At 35.9% G+C, this 20,672-nt stretch overlaps 2 protein-coding genes across 2 annotated transcripts in view; both read left to right on the top strand.

Moving 5' to 3' along the window:
• The first annotated feature begins 15,048 nt into the window (after positions 1–15,048).
• On the top strand, positions 15,049–19,474 carry LOC109162146 (pentatricopeptide repeat-containing protein At1g26460, mitochondrial). Its single transcript, XM_019310859.1, has 7 exons — positions 15,049–15,811; positions 16,843–17,074; positions 17,166–17,648; positions 18,048–18,254; positions 18,547–18,684; positions 18,778–18,977; positions 19,141–19,474. Exons 1-6 carry the CDS (start codon positions 15,195–15,197, stop codon positions 18,964–18,966), a joined length of 1,866 nt encoding a protein of 621 aa, XP_019166404.1. The 5' UTR covers positions 15,049–15,194; the 3' UTR covers positions 18,967–18,977; positions 19,141–19,474.
• Positions 19,475–19,631: 157 nt separating this feature from the next.
• LOC109161704 overlaps positions 19,632–20,672 on the top strand; it is a 1,152-nt gene continuing 111 nt past the window's right edge. The window contains exon 1 of the mRNA XM_019310192.1: positions 19,632–20,672. This exon is cut by the window's right edge and continues 111 nt beyond it. Within this exon, the coding sequence (XP_019165737.1) occupies positions 19,632–20,672 (1,041 nt within the window).

The raw sequence follows: 20,672 nt of genomic DNA, 5'->3' as shown, positions 1-20,672 counted from the left end.
AGTTTTAAAGGCGTTGAATCTCTCAAAACTCAATCTCTTATTTATATATATATAGACTAAAAGCCTTCTCTTGTATAGATACGAGTTATTATATCCGAACATAATTTACTTAGAGCACGTACTGTTAGTAGTGATCCTCGTTGTAAAAAAATGATGGAATATAAAGAAAAAAAATACAAAAGTGTTTGCACAGGTTTAACTCAATGGTTTAGTATATAGTATTTGAAAAAAGAGATTAATGTTCGAAATTCGACAATAATAGTCTAGAGATTATATCTAAAATAGACAGATCTTTTGTGCGCACTAGTATTTTATTTTTAAAAGCACACCATCAATATATTATTACGAAAAGCTTGTATGGAGCATCTAGCCATCGAATTGACTGTAATTACCCATACCAATAAATTAAAACATAAAACAACTTTTTTTTTTGGTAAGATCATAAAAACAACTATATTATTGTATGTATGACCACCAACTGCATACATTAATTAAAGACAAATTAAACCAAAAGCAAGTACATGCTCGAATTGAAATTAATGGTCCAAAAATGATCTTTAATTTTTATCTATATTTTAAAACAAAAATCACAATTCTCTCCTCAGTCCTCACCTTTGATTGGATTAGCAAGCATAGTAGCACCGCCGTCACGTAGTCGTAAAATTCTTATCTAATCTCCACCCCGGAAATACAATTATCAAATCTAAATAATAACACTTGCAATAATTTAATTTTATATATAATTAGAAGGTGACATAATGTTTGAACAAAGCACCCCAAAAAAGTATACTAAAAAGGAGGCTTTGCCAGTAGGAGACACAGGCTGCTCCGAATCCTTTGATGCCATGATTCCCCTTGTTTTTGAAAGGTTACACCGCCATGGAAATCAATTAATTCATCATATATTAGAATAAAGATATTAAATTATACTCCGAATTATATATAGTTGTATATTCATCACCATAAAAAAAAAATACTGAAGTAATTAGTTACATGATCCCAAAAAAAAAAGTGTTACTCTATCAGTTTTATAAAATTTGTGACAATTTTGATCATATTAATACTCAAAATCGTCCTCGACTATAGTGGTTTTTCTCAATTTCATCCTAAACGACTTTGGTGACCTAATATTGTCCCAGACTTTTGTGTTTCGCTCAATTTAGTCCTCCATTTGTTATTCTATCAAATTGGTGTTAAATAAAGGGACAATTCAGTAATGTCAATATTGATCTCTCTTTACTTTCAACTTGTGAAGTGCGAAATTCCTCTTTCTTGTACGAATTACACCCAGAATTACTCCCGGACCTGCAAATCAAATTTTATATTTGCAGTTTTAGGAGTAATTCTGGGAGTAATTCGTAAAAAAAAAAAAAAGATTTCGTAGTTCACATGTCTATGAGTAAAGAGATGTCAATATTAAAATTACTGAATTGTGTATTTATTTAACACCAAATGGACAGAATAACAAATGAATGACTAAATTGAGCAAAAACACAAAAGTCTGGGACTAAATTGAGCGAAACACAAAAGTCTGGGACGATATTAGGTCACCAAAGTCGTTTAGGACGAAATTGAGAAAAACCACTATAATCGAGGACGATTTTGGGTATTAACTCTTTATATAATAAATAGAAACATAAAATGACCTCAATGTCACGAAATTTTCACACATTTTAATACTGGAACTTTTAAATAAAATAAAATTACATTATATATAGAAACTAAACTATTTAGCAATAAAGTATAAGTATATATATTTTGAGATACATAATCTAGCTTTTCATAATATTTATGGGTTTTCCGATGATTTTAGCGAGCGGAGAAAAAGGGTTTGATGGCCATATAATTGCAACTCTGATATTCTTTCAAAAGGCTGAACCCTAACCCTAGCAACTCTGATATTAGCTTGTACAAAAAGTGGAGTAGAACGCAGAGAAAATTAAAGCTAGTATAGAATGCTATATATATAAGATAATTGAATTTTACTGGATGGGCTTTTGTATTACGCGTTTGGATGGCATGTATATATTCCTTTCCCAGCACTAGGCTTTATGAAAGGGAAATTCTATTTACACCACTCATTTTGCTATTTACACCCCCCTATTTAATAGGTGTAATAGCTTTATAGGTGGTGCAAATAAAAAAGTGCTATTTGCACCACCTCATTAAATGTAGTCAAACATTAATTTTTATTTTTTTATTTTTATTTAATAATCAATCTCTTTATTATTATTATTATTATTATTATTATTATTATTATTATTATTATTATGTTTTAATGCCTAATTATTTTGTGCAATATTTTTTTAAGTTTTTATTTTCAATACATTTTTTTTAAGTTTCTTTTTTCAATACATCTTTTTTTTTCAATACATGTTTTTTAAAGTTTATATTTTCAATACTTATTTTTGTTTATGTTTTAATTTTAAATAAAGAGAAATAATAATTAATTTTGTTATTCTAATATTTTTTATAACTCAAATTTGTTGTATACATTATTTTAAATTGATTTAACTATAAATTGAAATATAAAATGATTACTAGTGATATTTGAAATGAATAAATATAAATTAATTTTCTACCTATCTTTTTATACTGTAAATAGCGTAACAATTTTATAAAGATATATGTGGGTTATAGTTCTAACAATTTTGATGTAGTTAAAATTCTATAAAGATATGTGGGTTAGAGTTCTATTAAGACTTTGAAATATAAATTGATTTTCATACTTATCTTTTTATACTGTAAATACTATAACAATTTATAAAGATATGTGGATTAGAGTTCTAACAATTTTGAGGTAGTTCTTTAAAAAAAATATTGCATAAATAATTAAACATTAAAACAAAAAACAAAACAAAAAAAATAAAAACAAAAAATAAAAACAAAACAAAAGCAAAACAGTGACCACGGGGTTAATTCTTTTTTTTTTTTTTTTTTTTAATTTTCAATGTTTTAATTAATTAGGTTTTGAATTAAAATATTATTAATTACACCTCATAAATGAGATTTGACCAAGGTGGTGCAAATAGCAAAATGAACCATCATTTAGCTATTTACACCACCTATGTAATTATTAAAAATTTTCACCTTTTTACAATTTCAAGATACTTTATATTAACTTTTGGTCAAAGGGTGGTGCAAATAGCAACACCCTTATGAAATGCAAAGCCAAAATGAGGGACCTACCCACCACTCACCCAATCCTCGCCTACCTTAATAATCACATAATCATCATGATTATGGAATCCATTGCATGTGGATCAACTGTTCAGTGTTCACACAACCCATCCATGTTTTGAGATTGTTATTAGGGATGATAATGTGATCGATGAGAATATATGTTATATTTATGTATTTACACTTTAATTTGATTGTTGTATTTGTATTTGTATAGCCAATGAATTTTCTCATCACATGTATTTTTCATAGAAATTTTGTGACGGTGTTGAAGATCTCAATAATTTAACAGTTGTGTCACACTTATGTGAGACGGGTCGGTTTGAATCAACGTGCAAATGTTATACTCATATGCGCAAATGTCATACTTATATATAAATGTAATACTAATCATGAATAAATATACTACTTTTACATTTTGATGTAAAAGTATTATATTTTTCATCAAAAGTATTATATTTTTCCTAATAAGTAATGTTGGTAAGTGTTTGTTACTTATAAGGGAAAATATAATACTTTTTAGGAAAAATGTACTACTTTTAGATTAAAAAAAATGTAAAAGTATTACATTTACCCATATAAGTAATAAACACTTTAATTTATTCCAAATTAGTATAACATTTGTGCGTATAAATATTACATTTACATCTTGACCCGTCCCGTTCCATCTCACGATGAGACGGTCTCGCACAAGTTTTTGTCTTAACAGTTTGTTTGATTTATGAAAAATAATTTTTAAGGAATGAAATTTTAATTTCACATAAATGAATAAAGTTAGAATTCATATTTCATTGTTTGGTTGACTTATTAAAATAATCAATCCTAATGGGAATTTTGAATTCATTTTCCTCATTTATGAAAATTTGAAAATCTAATTTAATCTCCCATTAACCAAACCATTAAAAATTAAAATTTTCAAATTTAAAGAATTGAAACTTCAAAAAGAAAAAAAATTCCTTATGTAACACCCCAGATTTTCAAGACATTTAAAACTTATAATAAAGGTAGAATCTTATTAAATTCCAAGATATAAATACAAGCGTTCGGGGTGCTATGCCACACCTAGGCTAGAGAACCCAAGTGCACAGGCTAACTAACTAATATCCTCAAAGCGTAAATACGTAAATGTGGCACGCAGGCCAAAAGGGAAACTATCTACTTCTAAGTTCTAGCGCACTCCAGTGACTTAATCTTCTGTGCCTGAAAGCCAAATATATCTGTTCAGCGAGAGATGCTGGTAACCCACTCCAACGCGTTGAAATACAATACATATAGAGATATATATAGATATACGAAAACCATTTTGAGCATGAAGATATACCCTACGAACACTAGCTTTAAAACCGGGAATGACTCGACAGATAAGGCCAGACACAAGCACAGTTATAACGAGCATATGCAGTTCACAACAGATAAGGCAGATAAGGCAAAGCATAAACAATGATCATAACTCAACATGAACAATCCCCAATATAAATCCCATAGTCACTTCCCCCAAGACACTCGTAATCACAACTCGTCCATGTCACAACACATAACACACTTTGTTGGCGCCACGGGACCAATCGCATGCCCATACATGAGGGTCAGCGCATATAGCTCTGACACGGCCCCGCAGCACCCTGCCCCGTATCGCAACACGGAGGGGTCGATCGCAACCGACCGATGAACCGCAGCTCATCATAGTGTTTGATCGCAACCAAACAGTGGACCGCAGCCCAAGAGAATGTCATCTGACCGCAGCCAGGAAAAAGGACGAACCGCAGCTCGTATAGAAACGTTTGATCGCAACCAAACGGTGGACCGCAGCCCAAGAGTATCAATCTGACCGCAGCCAGCTTCTGAACCGCAGCTCAGGATAACCAATCCGATCGCAACCGAATTGGGGTAAAACACACATAACACATAGCAAGCACATGCAACCCACATTACACATTAGGAAGGGAGAGAAAACGTATAACAAAACCTATGCGTGATCCATCACTTACTAAGAATAGTCCTAAGGGGTTCATACTTCTTCCACCTAGGTCAACGGGGTACCAATTCAACTAGCATGCAATATAATAGACTCATAAACCTACGAACGGTACCCGAAACATCAAACTAGACATAGACACGATAAACGGAGTCCGTTGGGACACCACGGGGAACGGGGAACATCAAACGGGGAAGCCGGGATCCCGGGTGGGATGAATTTCCAGCGGGTAGCCGGTGGGTGGGGGCCACCCGCCGGCTGCCCGCCGGAGAATACTGTTCCGGGCAGCGGGTCGCCTGGCGGGCAGCTGCCCGCCCGCCGGCTGCCCGCTGCCGGGGCTGCCCGAGAATGCCACGGGTAGGTGGCGGGTCCCCTACCCCCACCTACCCCCCCACTGACTCTTTTCATCACTTTTCGCCCCGGGAACCGTTGTGGAACCCGAAACCATGCTTAGACACTTTACCACGCAATTAACAACAACAAGTAGACAATTAATGGATCAAATACGAGAAACGAACGGTACATAACCTATCATGCTTTTCTAAATATAATCAACACCCAAACATGCGATTTCCCCACCCGATAATCCAAGAATGATATCATACGATACAACCTAGGGTTCTAATCACTTTTATATCAACAAGAATACGGTTCGTCTTTTAATTGCAAGATTCGGTACAAATAACACATAAGCATCAAGGACGCCATACAATTATCAAGAACGACAAATAATCATCAAGAACTCCACATAATCATCAAGAACGCCATAATTATCAAGAATCTCCCAATATCAAGATTATCAAGATCCCCCATGGGATCATCACATCAATTATCAATAATAATCATCATAACTCGCCAATACACAATAAGATGGGGAAACCCTAAGGGGGAATCATAACTATGAAAATAGGTTTTGTTGAGACATGGGTTACCTCTTAGCCTTAATTAATTCCTTGGCTATGAAGGGTCTTTCTTTAAGCTTTCTTGCTCTCTTGATTTCTTCTAAGGGGATTCTTGGAGCACTTTGGGGTGGTGGAACGTTTATTGTGGTGGGGGGTTCTAAGTGCCTCTTAAGTCCCCTATTTATATATTTAGGAGTCCTGGTTAGGAACTAATATTATAGGCTTGCTAATTCTATTCCTTTTGGAACTAAGGATTCGGTTTAGGGATAAGGGTCCATGGTCCATAGTGGACCATATTAATTAATTAAAGGGAATCCTAATCGTAGTCTGAATAGTAAAAGGCCTACTTCCTTTATTCCTAATAGATAACTAGGTCTAGGATTCCTAATTAGAATCTGAATAGTAAAGGGTTTACTTTCTTTAATAGGCTTAGGACTCTAATTTAGGCAAGGGTCCACGGTTCATGGTGGACCTTTATTAATTAATTAAAGGAAACCTAACCGAATTAAATCATATTTAATTATTATTAACGGGATTAATTTAATAATTAATCCGGGATTGAAGGCCGTAACACGGGGTGTTACACCTTACCACCAAACCGACTATAATTTATATCACACATATCATGATTTAAAAAATATATATTAATGATAAGTATAAAATGATTAAATGATACATGCTTCTTTATATAAGTTTGAATTCCAAACTTAATGGTCTAGCACCATTCATGCACGTCCTAAAATTTGGTCAATGAATTAAATCGCGAAATATATTTAAATTAAACTATAGCATCCAAGTGCTTGTATATTGCCTATCTCTTTATATGAATGGTTAGATATGAAGGAGAGGGTATTAGGCTTGAATGTAATCCTTGTTTGGATGAGTCCAAAAAGGTTAAGTGGTTGATGTCTCTTTCTTATGTTTTACACTTTTACAAATGCATCTTAGAGATCATTACAACCGTGACTAAGAGGTACTATTAGCTATGATAAGACCTTTTTGGGGCTTTTTAAGCTTTCACACAACATCCATTATTAGGTACAAAAAAGGTTAATAAATGATTCAAAAAGACAATTTGATGAATTTCTTCTTCCCATTTTGATGAATTTCTTCTATCTCCTACTAGTCATTATATTACTACCTTTTTCTCTTGGCACAATCACTTAGAGCAACCCCATTAGGGGATTGTTCATGGTTTTTGAGAAAAAAATTTCATGATATATGAGAGAAAAATAAGTGAGAGAAGGGTTGAGTTGCTTATGTTATTTTGGAAGTTTTATCAGTTGGTGGGGCCCATCTTATGAAATAAAGAATTGCAGCTGGTTGCGTGAAGGCCAACTAGCAACTAGCGCCTAGCCTGGCACGCGTTAATTATAGCCTTGTTTTGTTTTTTGTTTTGTTTTTTTTTTTAAATTCAGCTTTTGTTTTTTTTTTTTCCTCCATCTGTTATTTCCTCTCATTTTCTCTTTTTTAATCACACATACAAAATCTCTTAAAAAACCACACCAAAATCCCCACTATTGAAGATGGCCTTAGAGCATCCACAATGATTGGGGTTTTTTTTAAAGAGTTTTTGTAAGTGTAATTAGGAAAGAAAATATAGGAGGGGAGAGAAAAAAATAATAAATAAACAACCTGTCAGGTGCGCTGGTCAACGCACCTGACGCGCCACCACGCGTGTGCACTGCATGCGCCACCGGGCGTGTGCACTGCACGCGCCCGTGTTGGCCATTGCTGTGTGTCAAACACGCACATCCTTCAACGTTTTTTCCCAACTTTGCCTTCCATGCTACTATTCCAAGAACCCATCATTGCAGTTGAACCTAATCCCTCTCTCTCCTACATCCACTTTTCAATTTGTTAGTGAATTCTCTGTCATTATCTCCCAAATATGTGCTCATATTAATGCTCTTACAATTTAAACTTGTTCCATTATGTTTCAAATTAGGTTTAATTATTCCCATCATCACATTTATTAAATTTGGACATTCAAATTATATAAATAAGAAACTAAGTTTTAGCGTACATTCGTGGGGAGTCACTTTCATATTGTAATAATTTATCGTAGTAAATGAATGTTATAACTTATTTAGAACTTAAGGTTATTGAAAACATTGAGTTTTGAATCAGATGGTTTTAGAGATTTATACTCATTTATTAACTAATGATTTAATTAAAGAAATATAAATAAAATGATAAGAGATATAATAAACAATAATCTTTGTATATTAATTCAAATATGTTAATGTTATGAATATTATAAATGTTAATTCCATATTCGTGTGTCAATAATTTATATTTATACAATATGGTAAACTTGTTGTTAATTGAGTTGTAGTAAACGAGGGAAAATATTTTTTTTTTAAGCCACCTATGAGCTGCTATAGGAAATAAATCGCTAGTCGTCTCATCAATCCCTAGATTTTTACTCCAACCTGTATAATATGTACACGATAAATCTTCATCTCCTATGATTGGTCAATACTGTCATTAAAATAAAATTTTAAAGTAATTGATCAACCCCTGAGTTGGTGGAAGTTGCCTAATTGCTTGACATGTCTCTAAGGAAGTTCTAATTTTTCTTTCTTTATAGTTGATTGGGGTTTACATTAGGTTGTCCGATTTGATCACAAGGCATTGCATGAAATGGACCATGGAGTTAGACCCACTTCAAATAACCCAAACACAAAAAGTTGCACACTTTTTTTTTTTTTTTTTTTTTTTTTTTAAGAAAGCGTTATGCAACTTTTTTTGTTTGGGTTATTTTAAATGGGTCTAACAAAAAAAGTTGCATTAACTCATTAACTCTAAATTATCAAAAGTATCATCCAAAAAAATATTAAATAAATTATTTTTAAAAAAAAAAAAACGAAAAACATTCGTAATTTTCTCAATTTTTTATTTTTTTATTTTTAAATTTTTGGGCCGTTGAAGCCTACTGTTAGTGATAAAAAAAAAAAAATCTACAATCGCTATATGAATGTGTAATTATAAAGAGGTAAATTAGCGTAAGTTGTTCATAACTAATCAACTAAAATCAATAAGGTCGCCAAGCACCTTTTGCTCAGATAGCACTTCTGTGGCTTCCATTGAGGGAAGGTCATAAGATCAAACTCTGGTGGTGGAGTATTGACTATTTAGGCTGCATTAGTTTGAGAAAGTATAGAACAAATACTACCTTGTAACAGACGTTGGATTTAAAATTTTGTGATTACAAAACTAAGAGTGTGTTTGGAAATCAAAAAAATGACTTATGGAATCATTTCCAGTGTTTGGTTGAATTTCAGAAAATTGTCTTTGTGTGTTTAGTCCATTTTACAGAAATTGGTTCTTCCTTCTTTTCTATGGATAAAGTTGAGGTCTCCCGTCCTATTGGAACGATTTTGGATGGTACCAATTATACCCTATGGTCTCAACGCATGAAGAGTTTTTTGATTGGACGCAAGTTTTGGCGTATTGTTACAGGTGATATTGTGGAACCAACTCAGAATGTTGGAGTTGAAGATGATGATGAATATGTTGACCGCCTTGAAGATTGGGATAGTAAAAATCATCAAATCATTACTTGGTTTTCTAATACCTCTATTCCATCCATCCATATACAATTTGCAAAATTTGATACGGCAAAACAAATATGGGATTTTTTGTCTAATCGATACAAAACAACAGGGCTTGCACACTATTATCAATTGCTCACCACTCTCAACAATCTTAGACAAGACTCGGGGCAATCTGTTAATGATTTTCTTGCAACCATTCAACCTATATGGGATCAATTGGCCCAAGATACGATTAGTGATGATCACCTTCATTTGATTCAAGTTCTTATGGCTCTTCGTCCTGAATATGAATATGTCTGTGCCGCTCTCTTACATCGTCATCCATTACCGACTTTGGATGGTGCAATTAAAGAACTTCTTTTTTAGGAGACCCGCTTGGGTTTAATTAAACCTTCTTCGACAGATGTTGCTCTTGCTATTACTCCATCACACTCCATACCTAACTCTCGATTTTGTAAGAATTGTCGCTCTACTGGACATATTTTCTCTGCTTGTCCTACTGTTGAGTGCAGGTATTGTCATGGACGTGGCCATATCCTAGAAAATTGTCCAACTCGCCCTCCGCGACCAAAAGGGAATTCAAAGAAAACTCAGTCATTCTCCAAACCAGGTTCCACCTCTGTTGCAGCGGCGACTGCTCACTCGTCCTCCCCCATCACTATTAGTGATCTAGAGGCACTTCTCAAACAGGTGATGTCCCCTAGTTCTTCCACAACCGCTGCTTTCTCTGCCACTCCAGGTGAATCTTGGCTTCTTGACTTTGCTTGTTGTAATCATATGACTTCCAATTTGTCTTTGTTATCTAAAATTACTTCTACTAGATCTCTCCAGTCAATTCAAACTGCGAATGGTAGTAGTATGACCATTACCCATACTGGAAATATTGCTACACCTAATATTCATCTTCCTGACACCTTCTTTGTTCCTAGTTTGACCATGAACTTGGTCTCTGTTGGTCAATTGTGTGATCTTGGTCTCACTGTTTTGTTTTATTCTCATGGTTGTCAGGTGCAGGATCCTCAGACGGGCCAGATTCTTGGGACAGGTCGCAAGATGGGCAGATTATTTGAGCTCACATCCATTAAACTCCATCTTTCCAGGCAGATTTCTGCTTCTACCGCATTTCCTTCCATTTATCAATGGCACCTCCGTCTTGGTCATGCTTCTCTTACTAAACTTCGAACTTTAGTTTCTAATGGGTCATTAGGACTCTCCAAAGTTGAAACTTTTAATTGTTTACATTGCCAGTTAGCTAAACAACCTGCTTTATCTTTTCATAATAATATCTCTATTTGTGACACTCCGTTTGGTTTAGTGCATTCTGATATTTGGGGTCCAGCCCCAACTCCTACTGTGAATGGATACAAATATTTTGTTTTATTTATTGATGATAATTCAAGATTTACATGGATATATTTTTTAAAGCATAGGTCAGAATTGCCTAAGACTTATATTGATTTTGCAACTATGATTAAAACCCAATTTTCTTATCCTATCAAAATTCTCCGTACGGATAATGCAATGGAGTATCGAGATTCAATCCTTCTCCAATTTCTGAAAACACAAGGAACCCTTGTCCAACGATCTTGTCCACATACCTCTCAACAAAATGGCCGAGCCGAGCGCAAACATCGACATATTTTAGATTCTGTTCGGGCTCAACTCCTTTTCGCATCTTGTCCAGAAAAATTTTGGGGTGAAGCGGCTCTCACATCAGTTTATACCATTAATCGTCTTCCTACTCCTGTTTTAAAGAACTTGTCTCCTTTTGAAAAATTGTATGGTAAGACCCCAGATTATTCTACTCTTAGACCTTTTGGTTGTGCTTGCTTTGTTCTTCTTCCTCCTCACGAACATACCAAACTTGAACCTCGTACTCGTCTTTGTTGTTTCCTTGGGTATGGGATAGAGCACAAAGGCTATCGTTGTTGGGATCCTATTTCTGGTCGGCTACGTATTTCTCGTCATGTTACTTTTTGGGAACACAAAATGTTCTCTACTTTGTCCAAATTTCACGATTCTTTGTCTACTTCCCAACCCTTTTTTACTGATTCTTCCAGAGACTTGTTCCCTACAGATTCTGGCACTTTATCTACACGTCTGCCTACAACCAAGTTAGTTTTTACAAACTCCTCTGCTAGTTTCCCTCCTGAATCTAACTCTGCACCTACAATTGAGTTTTTCCCTACAGACTCCCCTAGTGAGGCTCCTTCTGACTTGCCATCTGCTCCTGTATCTACGGATTTGGCTTCCTCTGATGATCTTGTTCCTCATCTTCGTCGCTCAACACGAGTAAGAGAAGTTCCTTTACATCTTAAAGATTATCATTGTTTTTCTACTATTCTCTCTTTACAAGAACCTAGTTCTTATCGAGAGGCTAGTACTAACCCTCTTTGGCAGCAAGCAATGTTGGAAGAACTTCAAGCCTTGGAGAAAACTCATACTTGGGACCTCGTAGAGCTCCCTTCAGGTAAAACTCCTATTGGATGTAAATGGATCTACAAGATCAAAACACGCTCAGACGGCTCTGTTGAACGTTATAAAGCCGGGTTGGTGGCTAAAGGCTATACTCAAGAGTATGGCATTGATTATGAGGAAACATTTGCTCTGGTTGCTCGTTTGACCTCTATTCGGAGTCTTTTGGCTATTGCTGCAGTTAAACGTTGGCCTCTTCTCCAGATGGATGTTAAGAACGCTTTTCTCAACGGCGATCTTGATGAAGAAGTTTATATGAAGCCCCCACCTGGATACTCTCATAATTCTCAACAAGTTTGTCTACTTCGGCGTGCGCTATATGGACTTAAACAAGCACCTCGTGCATGGTTTGCAAAATTCAGCTCCACGATTGCACGATTTGGTTTCACCTCTAGTCCTCACGATTCTGCTTTGTTTGTTCGCCATACTAACAAGGGTGTTGTTTTCTTGTTACTCTATGTAGATGATATGATTATTACAGGTGATGATTCCAGGGCTATTTCTGATGTCCAACATTATCTTAATCAACACTTTGAAATGAAGAATTTGGGACCTCTTAGCTATTTTCTAGGTCTTGAAGTTTCTTCCACTTCTAATGGCTACTATTTATCTCAAGCTAAATATGCAGCTGATCTACTCTCACGGGCTGGTATAACAGATTCTAGTACAACATCTACACCATTGGACACAAATGTTAAATTAACACCTTTTGATGACACACCCCTTGCTGATCCTACACTATACAGGCAACTGGTTGGTAGCCTTGTTTATCTTACAGTAACTCGTCCGGATATTTCTTATGCTGTTCATGTAGTAAGTCAATTTATGGCAGCTCCTCGTACAATTCACTTTACTGCTGTGCTCTGTATCTTACGATATGTTAAAGGTACTCTTGTGCATGGTCTTCATTTTTCTGCTCACTCCTCATTAACCTTGTCTGCCTACTCTGATGCTGATTGGGCTGGAGACCCTACTGATCGTCGTTCAACGACTGGTTACTGTTTCTTCTTGGGCGACTCACTTATCTCATGGCGAAGTAAAAAGCAAACAGTCACTTCTCGGTCTAGCACTGAATCTGAATATCGGGCACTTGCTGATGCTACTTCTGAATTGATTTGGCTTAGATGGCTACTTGAAGATATGGGTATTAAACAATCCTCGCCTACTGTTCTTCATTGTGATAATCAGAGTGCAATTCAAATTGCCCATAATGATGTATTTCATGAACGGACCAAACACATCGAGACGGATTGTCATTTTATTCGCCAACATATTAAACATGGCACTGTGTAACTTACTTATGTTTCTTCCGAAGATCAATCAGCAGATATTTTTACTAAAGCTCATCTCCCTAGACGGTTTCAGTTTTTACTGCGCAAACTCAAGTTGACTTCTACTATCCCACCTTGAGTTTGAGGGGAGGTGTTAACGTATATATTCTAACGAATATATTCTAACATATATTTAGCTTTGTATTTTTGGTTGATTATTATCCTCATTAATTGTCTTTGATTTTCTTTCCTTTTCTTTATCTTACAATTTGTATATATAGGAGTTCATCCTTTGTAATTTATTCAAGAGATATATACATACAATTCATACTATTTGTAACACAGCCAATGTTGCAAAAAACGTTAGGTGCCCCCTAGGCGCGATTTTTGCAACACTGCCCACAGCCGAAAACCGTCAACAGAAGAAATGAAGAAGATGGAGAAGGTTGCGCAAGTTAAACCCTGAAAAATGACGTCCAAAAAAAGGGAAGTCATTTTCTAAAAAATTGACCTTATTTTTCTTTGACAGGAAATTAATTTCTATTGACTCTAATTTTCTTTCTTTATCAAACACTGAAAATTCAAAAAATAAAATTTTTAAATTATTTTTCAAGTTTTTAAACACACTCTAATTATTCAATCAACTAGGTTGGTGTTGTCCCATGACAATCGTTATGCCTTGGACCCGTGTCCAGCATGCTTGCTGGACACGGGTAACAGTGCCGTTAGGCACTGTTATCTCCTTTTTTTTTTTTTTTTTTTTTTTTTTTTTTTTTTTTTTAATTTCAGATCACTTTGTTATAGAAGTATATGTTCATAATTTTATTACTATATGTTAATAACTATACATTCATAACTCCATAACTGTACGTTCATAACTCTATAACTGTACATTCATAACTCTATAACTGTACATTCATAACTTCATAACTGTACATTCATAACTCCATAATTGTACATTCATAATTTTCGAAGCTCTATGTTCACAATTTTAGAGCTCTATGTTCATAATTTTATCACTATATGTTCATAATTGTAAGTTCATAATGTTAGAGCTCTTTGTTCATAATTCGATCAATAACTGTACATTCATAATTCCATAACTGTAGATTCATAATCTCATAACTGTAGATTCATAACTCCATAACTGTAGATTCATAACTCTATAACTGTACATTCATAATCTTCGAAGCTCTATATTCACAATTTTAAAGCTCGATGGTCATAATTTTATCACTATATATGTTCATAATTGTAAGTTCATAATGTTAGAGCTCTGTGTTCATAATTTCATAATTGCATAAATGTACATTCATAACGGCATAACTGTACATTCATAACGGCATAACTGTACATTCATAATAATAAAAAAAAAATAACGCCGTTAACGGCAAAATACGCGCGATTTTTTTTTTTTAACTAAATGACGCGTTTTTTTTTAAAAACGACGTCGTTTTGGGCCCGTGTCCACAATTCAATGTGGACACGGGTCCAGAGCATAATTTGCCGTCCCATGATGGGCTTATCTGTTTCATGTGTTCAGATTCCGTAACGGGCTTCCGTCACTGGACAAAGCCAGTACTTCTACTACATTTGACGAAGCCCAATAGCAGTATAGTAGCATGTGCTATTCCTATTTTACCCTTCAATTTATATTCGCAGATAGTAACCATGTTCCTCCAAAACCTCAACTCAGAAATGATCGAATCCCATTTTTGCGAAAACCCTAGCACAGCACCAGCAGGCAGCAGCTAACTTCACTATCCGTAATAGATACATACACTGACCGTGTATGTATACATCGTAGAGCCACAATAAGGATTTGGAAGAAATGGCATCAATGTCGATCCTAACGCGGTCGCGGCCGTTGATCAGAACGATATCGCACGGCCACAGATGCATCACCGCCGTCTCATTCCTCTCGCAGGAAGCTCAGCTGGCGGAGGCTCCGTCCACGGCGCTTCCCACGCAGGGTGCTACTCCGCTTCCGCCAAACCCGGTCTCCGGCAGCCAAATGTACACCAACAACTGGCTCGCTTCTGCGTCGTCCGGTTCTCACCTCGTTCCGCTGAGTCTAATGCAGCAGCCGCAGTCGTCTCGCGTTCAAGCTCTGTCGCAGACGCTGGACGCGCAAGGGTTGAAGGACTATTTCAGCAATTGGATGACGGAATCGCGGTGGATGGACGTAAAGCAGCTGTTCGAGTTCTGGATCAAGTCGTTGGACAAAAATGGGAAACCTAACAAGCCCGACGCGAACTTATACAACTTCTATTTGAGGGCCAATCTGATGCTCGGTGTTCCGGTAGATGAATTGATGAGCTTAGTGCAGCACATGGAGGATTTTGGACTTGTTCCCAATACCGCATCTCAGAATTTGATCTTGAAAGCTATGTACCAGTCGGGCGAGCCTATGATTTTTGTCGAAGCGGCTCAAAAGTTGATAGAATGGTTCGTATTGCAAGAAGTTTAGTACCTTCCGCGAAAATGCTATTTTAAAAAATGATTTCTTTATATCTAGTTTGTTGCTTTGTGAGTTTGTGGCGTTAGATTATAATGCCTCTAATTCCTATTTTTAGATGATCAAGTATTCACTTTAAAAATTGCATGTTAAATTTTAATGGGCCGAAGTCTAAATTATATCCTGAAAACTTGAGATGGTTGATCAATTAAGAAGTGATCGGTGACTGCAAACAATGTTGGAAAACACCTTTTCCTCGTAGTTAAGTTGGAAAACAATGTTGTAGACTTGTAGTTATGAATGTATATATGTGTTATTCCTTTCAGAAATGCCAGTATGGCAATATCTGATACATTATCAAAGTGTTAATATGCATTAAGAATAAATATCATAGTACTGTCTCCTAAACATGTTACTGTTGACAGGGCATGCAGGTCTGCAGCCAGCAGCCTTGCATTCAGTTCTATAAAGTCTTTCCTTATCATCAGCAAACCCCATTTTCAAGTTAATTGAGGGAAAATGGCTTCTATGATGACAGCTTTCTTTTATATTTCCTTATTCTTTTTGTTTATTTATGATGAATGCTTTCTCTTTTTTGGGCAAGTTGCTCTCGTCAAATATGATAAATCTGATAGGGAGAGGTTAGGAATGACAGAGTTTTTTGGATCTGTGATGCTCATTTGTCTACTTGTTTCTATGCTCTTTTTATCTGGTATTTTGATTTTCCATCTTTTTTTTTAAAATGTAAAACAATGTATAGATTATTTATTCTCCCTTTGTGTGTTGGTGGATGGAGGAGTTGTGTCTTTCTCCCAAATTAAGGTATGTTTTAGCTACCTACTTGCTTAGGTAGTTGTCTAAACAAAAGGCCAATGGAAAAAAAAAAAAAAAAAGAGAACTGAAAACTAACTGGGTAGTCCCAATATGGTTCTAATAGTTTTTCCCACCTGCATGCTATATGATTTTATTTTTGGTTTCATTGTTGCTTTTTGAATGATGCTTGTTTTATTATGCATACTAGGATGCTTGAGGTTGGGAAAGAGAATAAAGACTCTTTGCCGGATGATGAGTCATATGACTTGGTTATTGGCTTGCTTTTTAAAGCAAACCAGACTGATGCTGCCTTTAAGTTTGTTGATTCTGTCCTAACATCTGGGTACACTATGTCATCAAATGTATTCAATCAGTGCATAAGGAGATGTCTTGATAACAATAGGCTGGATACATTGTTATCAATAATAGAGAAATGCAAGGTACACTTGTTTTTACATATCATTCTAAGCACATTAAGCTGTTGGATAACTGACTATTTTAAGATGACACTTTAATTGTGGGTATTTTCAGAAATCTGATCAGAACAAGAAGGTAATTCCATCTTGGTACTTATGCAACATATTGGCAGATCATGCAATAAAGGAAGATAACAGTGAACTCACCTTTTCTGCCTTGGACTTCTTTGTGAAATGGATTGTTAGAGGGCAAAATGTGAGGCCCCCTGTTTTACTTTCTGTAGATGAAGGACTACTTGTGGCTGCACTTGGTACTGCTGGTAGAAACTATTCTTCTAAACTCCTGAATGGTGCTTGGGAAATCCTTAAGCGCTCACTACGCCAGACAAGGAGTCCTAATCCTGAAGCTTACCTTGCTAAGATCTATGCCCATGCTTCGATGGGTCAGTTACAGAATGCTTTTGCCTCACTGCATGAATTTGAGAAAGCCCATGGAAATCCCATGGATGTTGATGCAGAAGAATTATTTTCACCATTTACCTCTTTGAATCCACTGGTTCTTGCTTGCTGCAGGAATGGGTTTTCAACTTTGGATACAGTATGTTCTCTCTCTCTCTTTTCTCACTGTTTAATGTGTGGTGAGTTGATTATTAAAGTTCTTGCCCTTGGGTTCAGATGTTCACTCTGAGAGACACATCCAGCGTTGCAAAATCGCACACATCCAGTGTTGCAAAATCTAACTTTCTTATTACATATATATACCAGAACTTATATATGCATATGTTTGAAAGCCTAGGAACAGAGTTATATGTGTGTGTGTGCATCAGTACCTTAGCAATTTAGCATCATTAAATGAACCTGAAGCTACTTTCTATTTCCTGCTTATTGAACTTTTCTCGCTTAATATGGAGTGATATTTCTTTTTTTTGGAGTTATGTGATACTCTATATATCATTTTGTGGATTCCTACTGATTTGAACCCATAACTGTTGATCAGGTTTACTATCAACTGGAGAATTTAAGCCGTGCTGAAACCCCTTATAAGTCTGTTGCTGCTCTAAACTGCATCATTTTGGGTTGTGCCAATATATGGGATATTGACCGTGCTTATCAGACTTTTGCAGCAATTGAGGCCTCATTTGGGTTGACACCTAATATCCATTCATACAATGCTCTAATACATGCTTTTGGTAAACTAGGCAAGGTAATTCTCTAAGTTGAACTTGTATGTAACTTATAATTTCTGCATCTGGTCATTTTTATTATTGACATTAGGTGCAAAGTTTTTCGTCACCCAGTTCATAGAAGAGTTTATTTGTAAATGTCATTTACATAATGTGAATGGTTTTCACAGGTGTTTGTCAATCATAGAGGGTTTGAACTTTGAACCATGCATTATGCTGTCTTTGAATAAGCCTATAATTTAAATTGGATATGCTGATTGTGCACATCTTTTGTGTTTCATCAATTTTGATAAAATATATTTCATGTGGTAGAGCGATGAAGCTACAAAGGTGTACGGACACTTGACAGGATTAGGCTTGAAGCCAAATGCAACAACATACTCCCTACTTGTGGATGCTCATCTCATTAAGCGAGATCCAAAGGCTGCTATCTCTGTTATTGATGATATGGTGATTTCATCATTCTTGGACTGCTATCCACCCCTGAAAAATTGAAAATTGTTATAAAATAAAGTAATTTATGTCTCCGAGTTTCATGTACAGGTAAAGGCAGAATATATACCAACAAAGGAAATGCTAAAGAAGATCCGAAGGCGATGCACTAGAGAGATGGACTATGAAGCTGATGACAAGGTGGAATCATTTGCCAAACAGTTCCAAATTCGAATGGGTTCAGAGACTCGCCGGGCCTTGCTGTTTGATCTTCAATACAGCAGTATTGAGTATGCATGAAAATGACAACAGTAAGTTCTCAAGCACCTTGGAGATCACTTCGTGGGCTGCTTCATTATTTTGGTTTCGCTAGAGTGTTGACTTATAATCACCCGTTAAATCCAAAAGCATCAAAAAACATCTTGTATTTGACCTTTATGTTTAACTGGGTGTCTTGTACTCTTTATTTTTCAGGTTTTCCGACTATTCTACTTGGCATCTAGCCATTGATCATTCAGTCTGGCAAGTGACAAAGTTTTCTTGTCATTCTTGGCAAGCCATCATTCGATGTTTGTAAATTACTAATTAAATAATGGTTTGTACTGAGCCCTGGCAGGATGAGCTCGTCTTGGTTTTTTTGTTTACTCGTGTATTTTCCTTTTTATTTTTAATATTAATTTTTACACATTTTAGAAAGAGATGCTTAGACAATATTTGTCTTGCAATCAGCTGATCTAGTGATCTACCATTGTACTATTTTAGTATTATTTTATGTAGAAAATAACTTATGAGAAGGGGTTTCCTAAAATATTTCCTTCGCATACGCGTATTTATGAACGAATCCTTTTTCGAACTGGATTAGGAAACTCTTTACCCTATATAGATTAGATTAGGATTAAGAAATTGTATTCTTTTCTTCACAATCCTCGTTCCAAACATCCAAACCCTAGACAAAATTTTCTTCGATGGATTTCCAGGAGGCAAAATCTCCACTTCTGTTGCTTTCAGTGGAGGAAGAAACTTGTTTTGTCAGCTTTAACGGCGAAAAAGCAGTACCAAAGTTGAAAAACAGTCCAAAAGATTTCAAGTCAAGTATGCGTATTGGTTCCTCTCATGGATGGCTCATCCTCTTGGACGAAACCTCAGAGCCATATCTTCTAAACCCTTTCAATCAATCCCAAATCCAACTCCCCGAGAAAATTACTTTTCCTCACATTAATAGGGTGACGAGTAAATGTTGGCGCGGTGGTGAATGTTTATGCGTGGAATACACCTCTGGTTTTACCAGATGGTTTGACCCCACAGAAGATAAATCGCCATTGCTTTCCATCAAGAAAGCTATACTGTCAGCAAATCCTAGTACCCACAAAGATTTCCTAGTTGCGGTTATATACGGAGAAAATTCAAGAATTGCCTACTGTAGGAATGGAGACAATGAGTGGAGTGCAATTCAGGATGGGGATTCTGACCCATACTATGATATTGCATGTTCCGACGATGATGATTTACTATATGCATTGGGGAAAAATGTATCAGTTGAAATCTGGGATTTGATGTTTCCTGGTTCTTCTACCCTCAAGAAAATGGGTACTCTATATCCAAGAATGTTTCTGGAAACCATGAAAGACTATCCGGGAACCCTCTATGCCAGAAAGTTCTACTTAGTCCCCTGCGCCAAATCTGGACAGATCTTCTTCGTTGTGAGGTACGTTGGGGAGTTTGTGACCAGTGATGGTAAAGTTGTTTATGATGCAGAAGCTGATGATGATCAATATCCTCATCCAATGGTCTGTCCTTATAAAACAATCAACTTTCACGTTTATTGCCTCGATACAACCACCTTAACTTGGAAGGCAGTGAAATCATTGAATAATCTCGCGTTGTTTCTGGGAGGGAACCATTCTGTTTCCATGTTGGTCTCGGATGATTCAGAAGTCAAGGCAGATTCTATTTACTTCACAGACGATTACTGGGAACGAATGGACGAGGATTACTTGTATGGAGGC

Source organism: Ipomoea nil, unplaced genomic scaffold (genome assembly GCF_001879475.1).
Source record: "Ipomoea nil cultivar Tokyo-kokei standard unplaced genomic scaffold, Asagao_1.1 scaffold2926, whole genome shotgun sequence".
Lineage (NCBI taxonomy): Eukaryota > Viridiplantae > Streptophyta > Magnoliopsida > Solanales > Convolvulaceae > Ipomoea > Ipomoea nil.
Note: the sequence above shows the minus strand (reverse complement) of the source record. Positions and strands in the feature narration are given on the sequence as shown.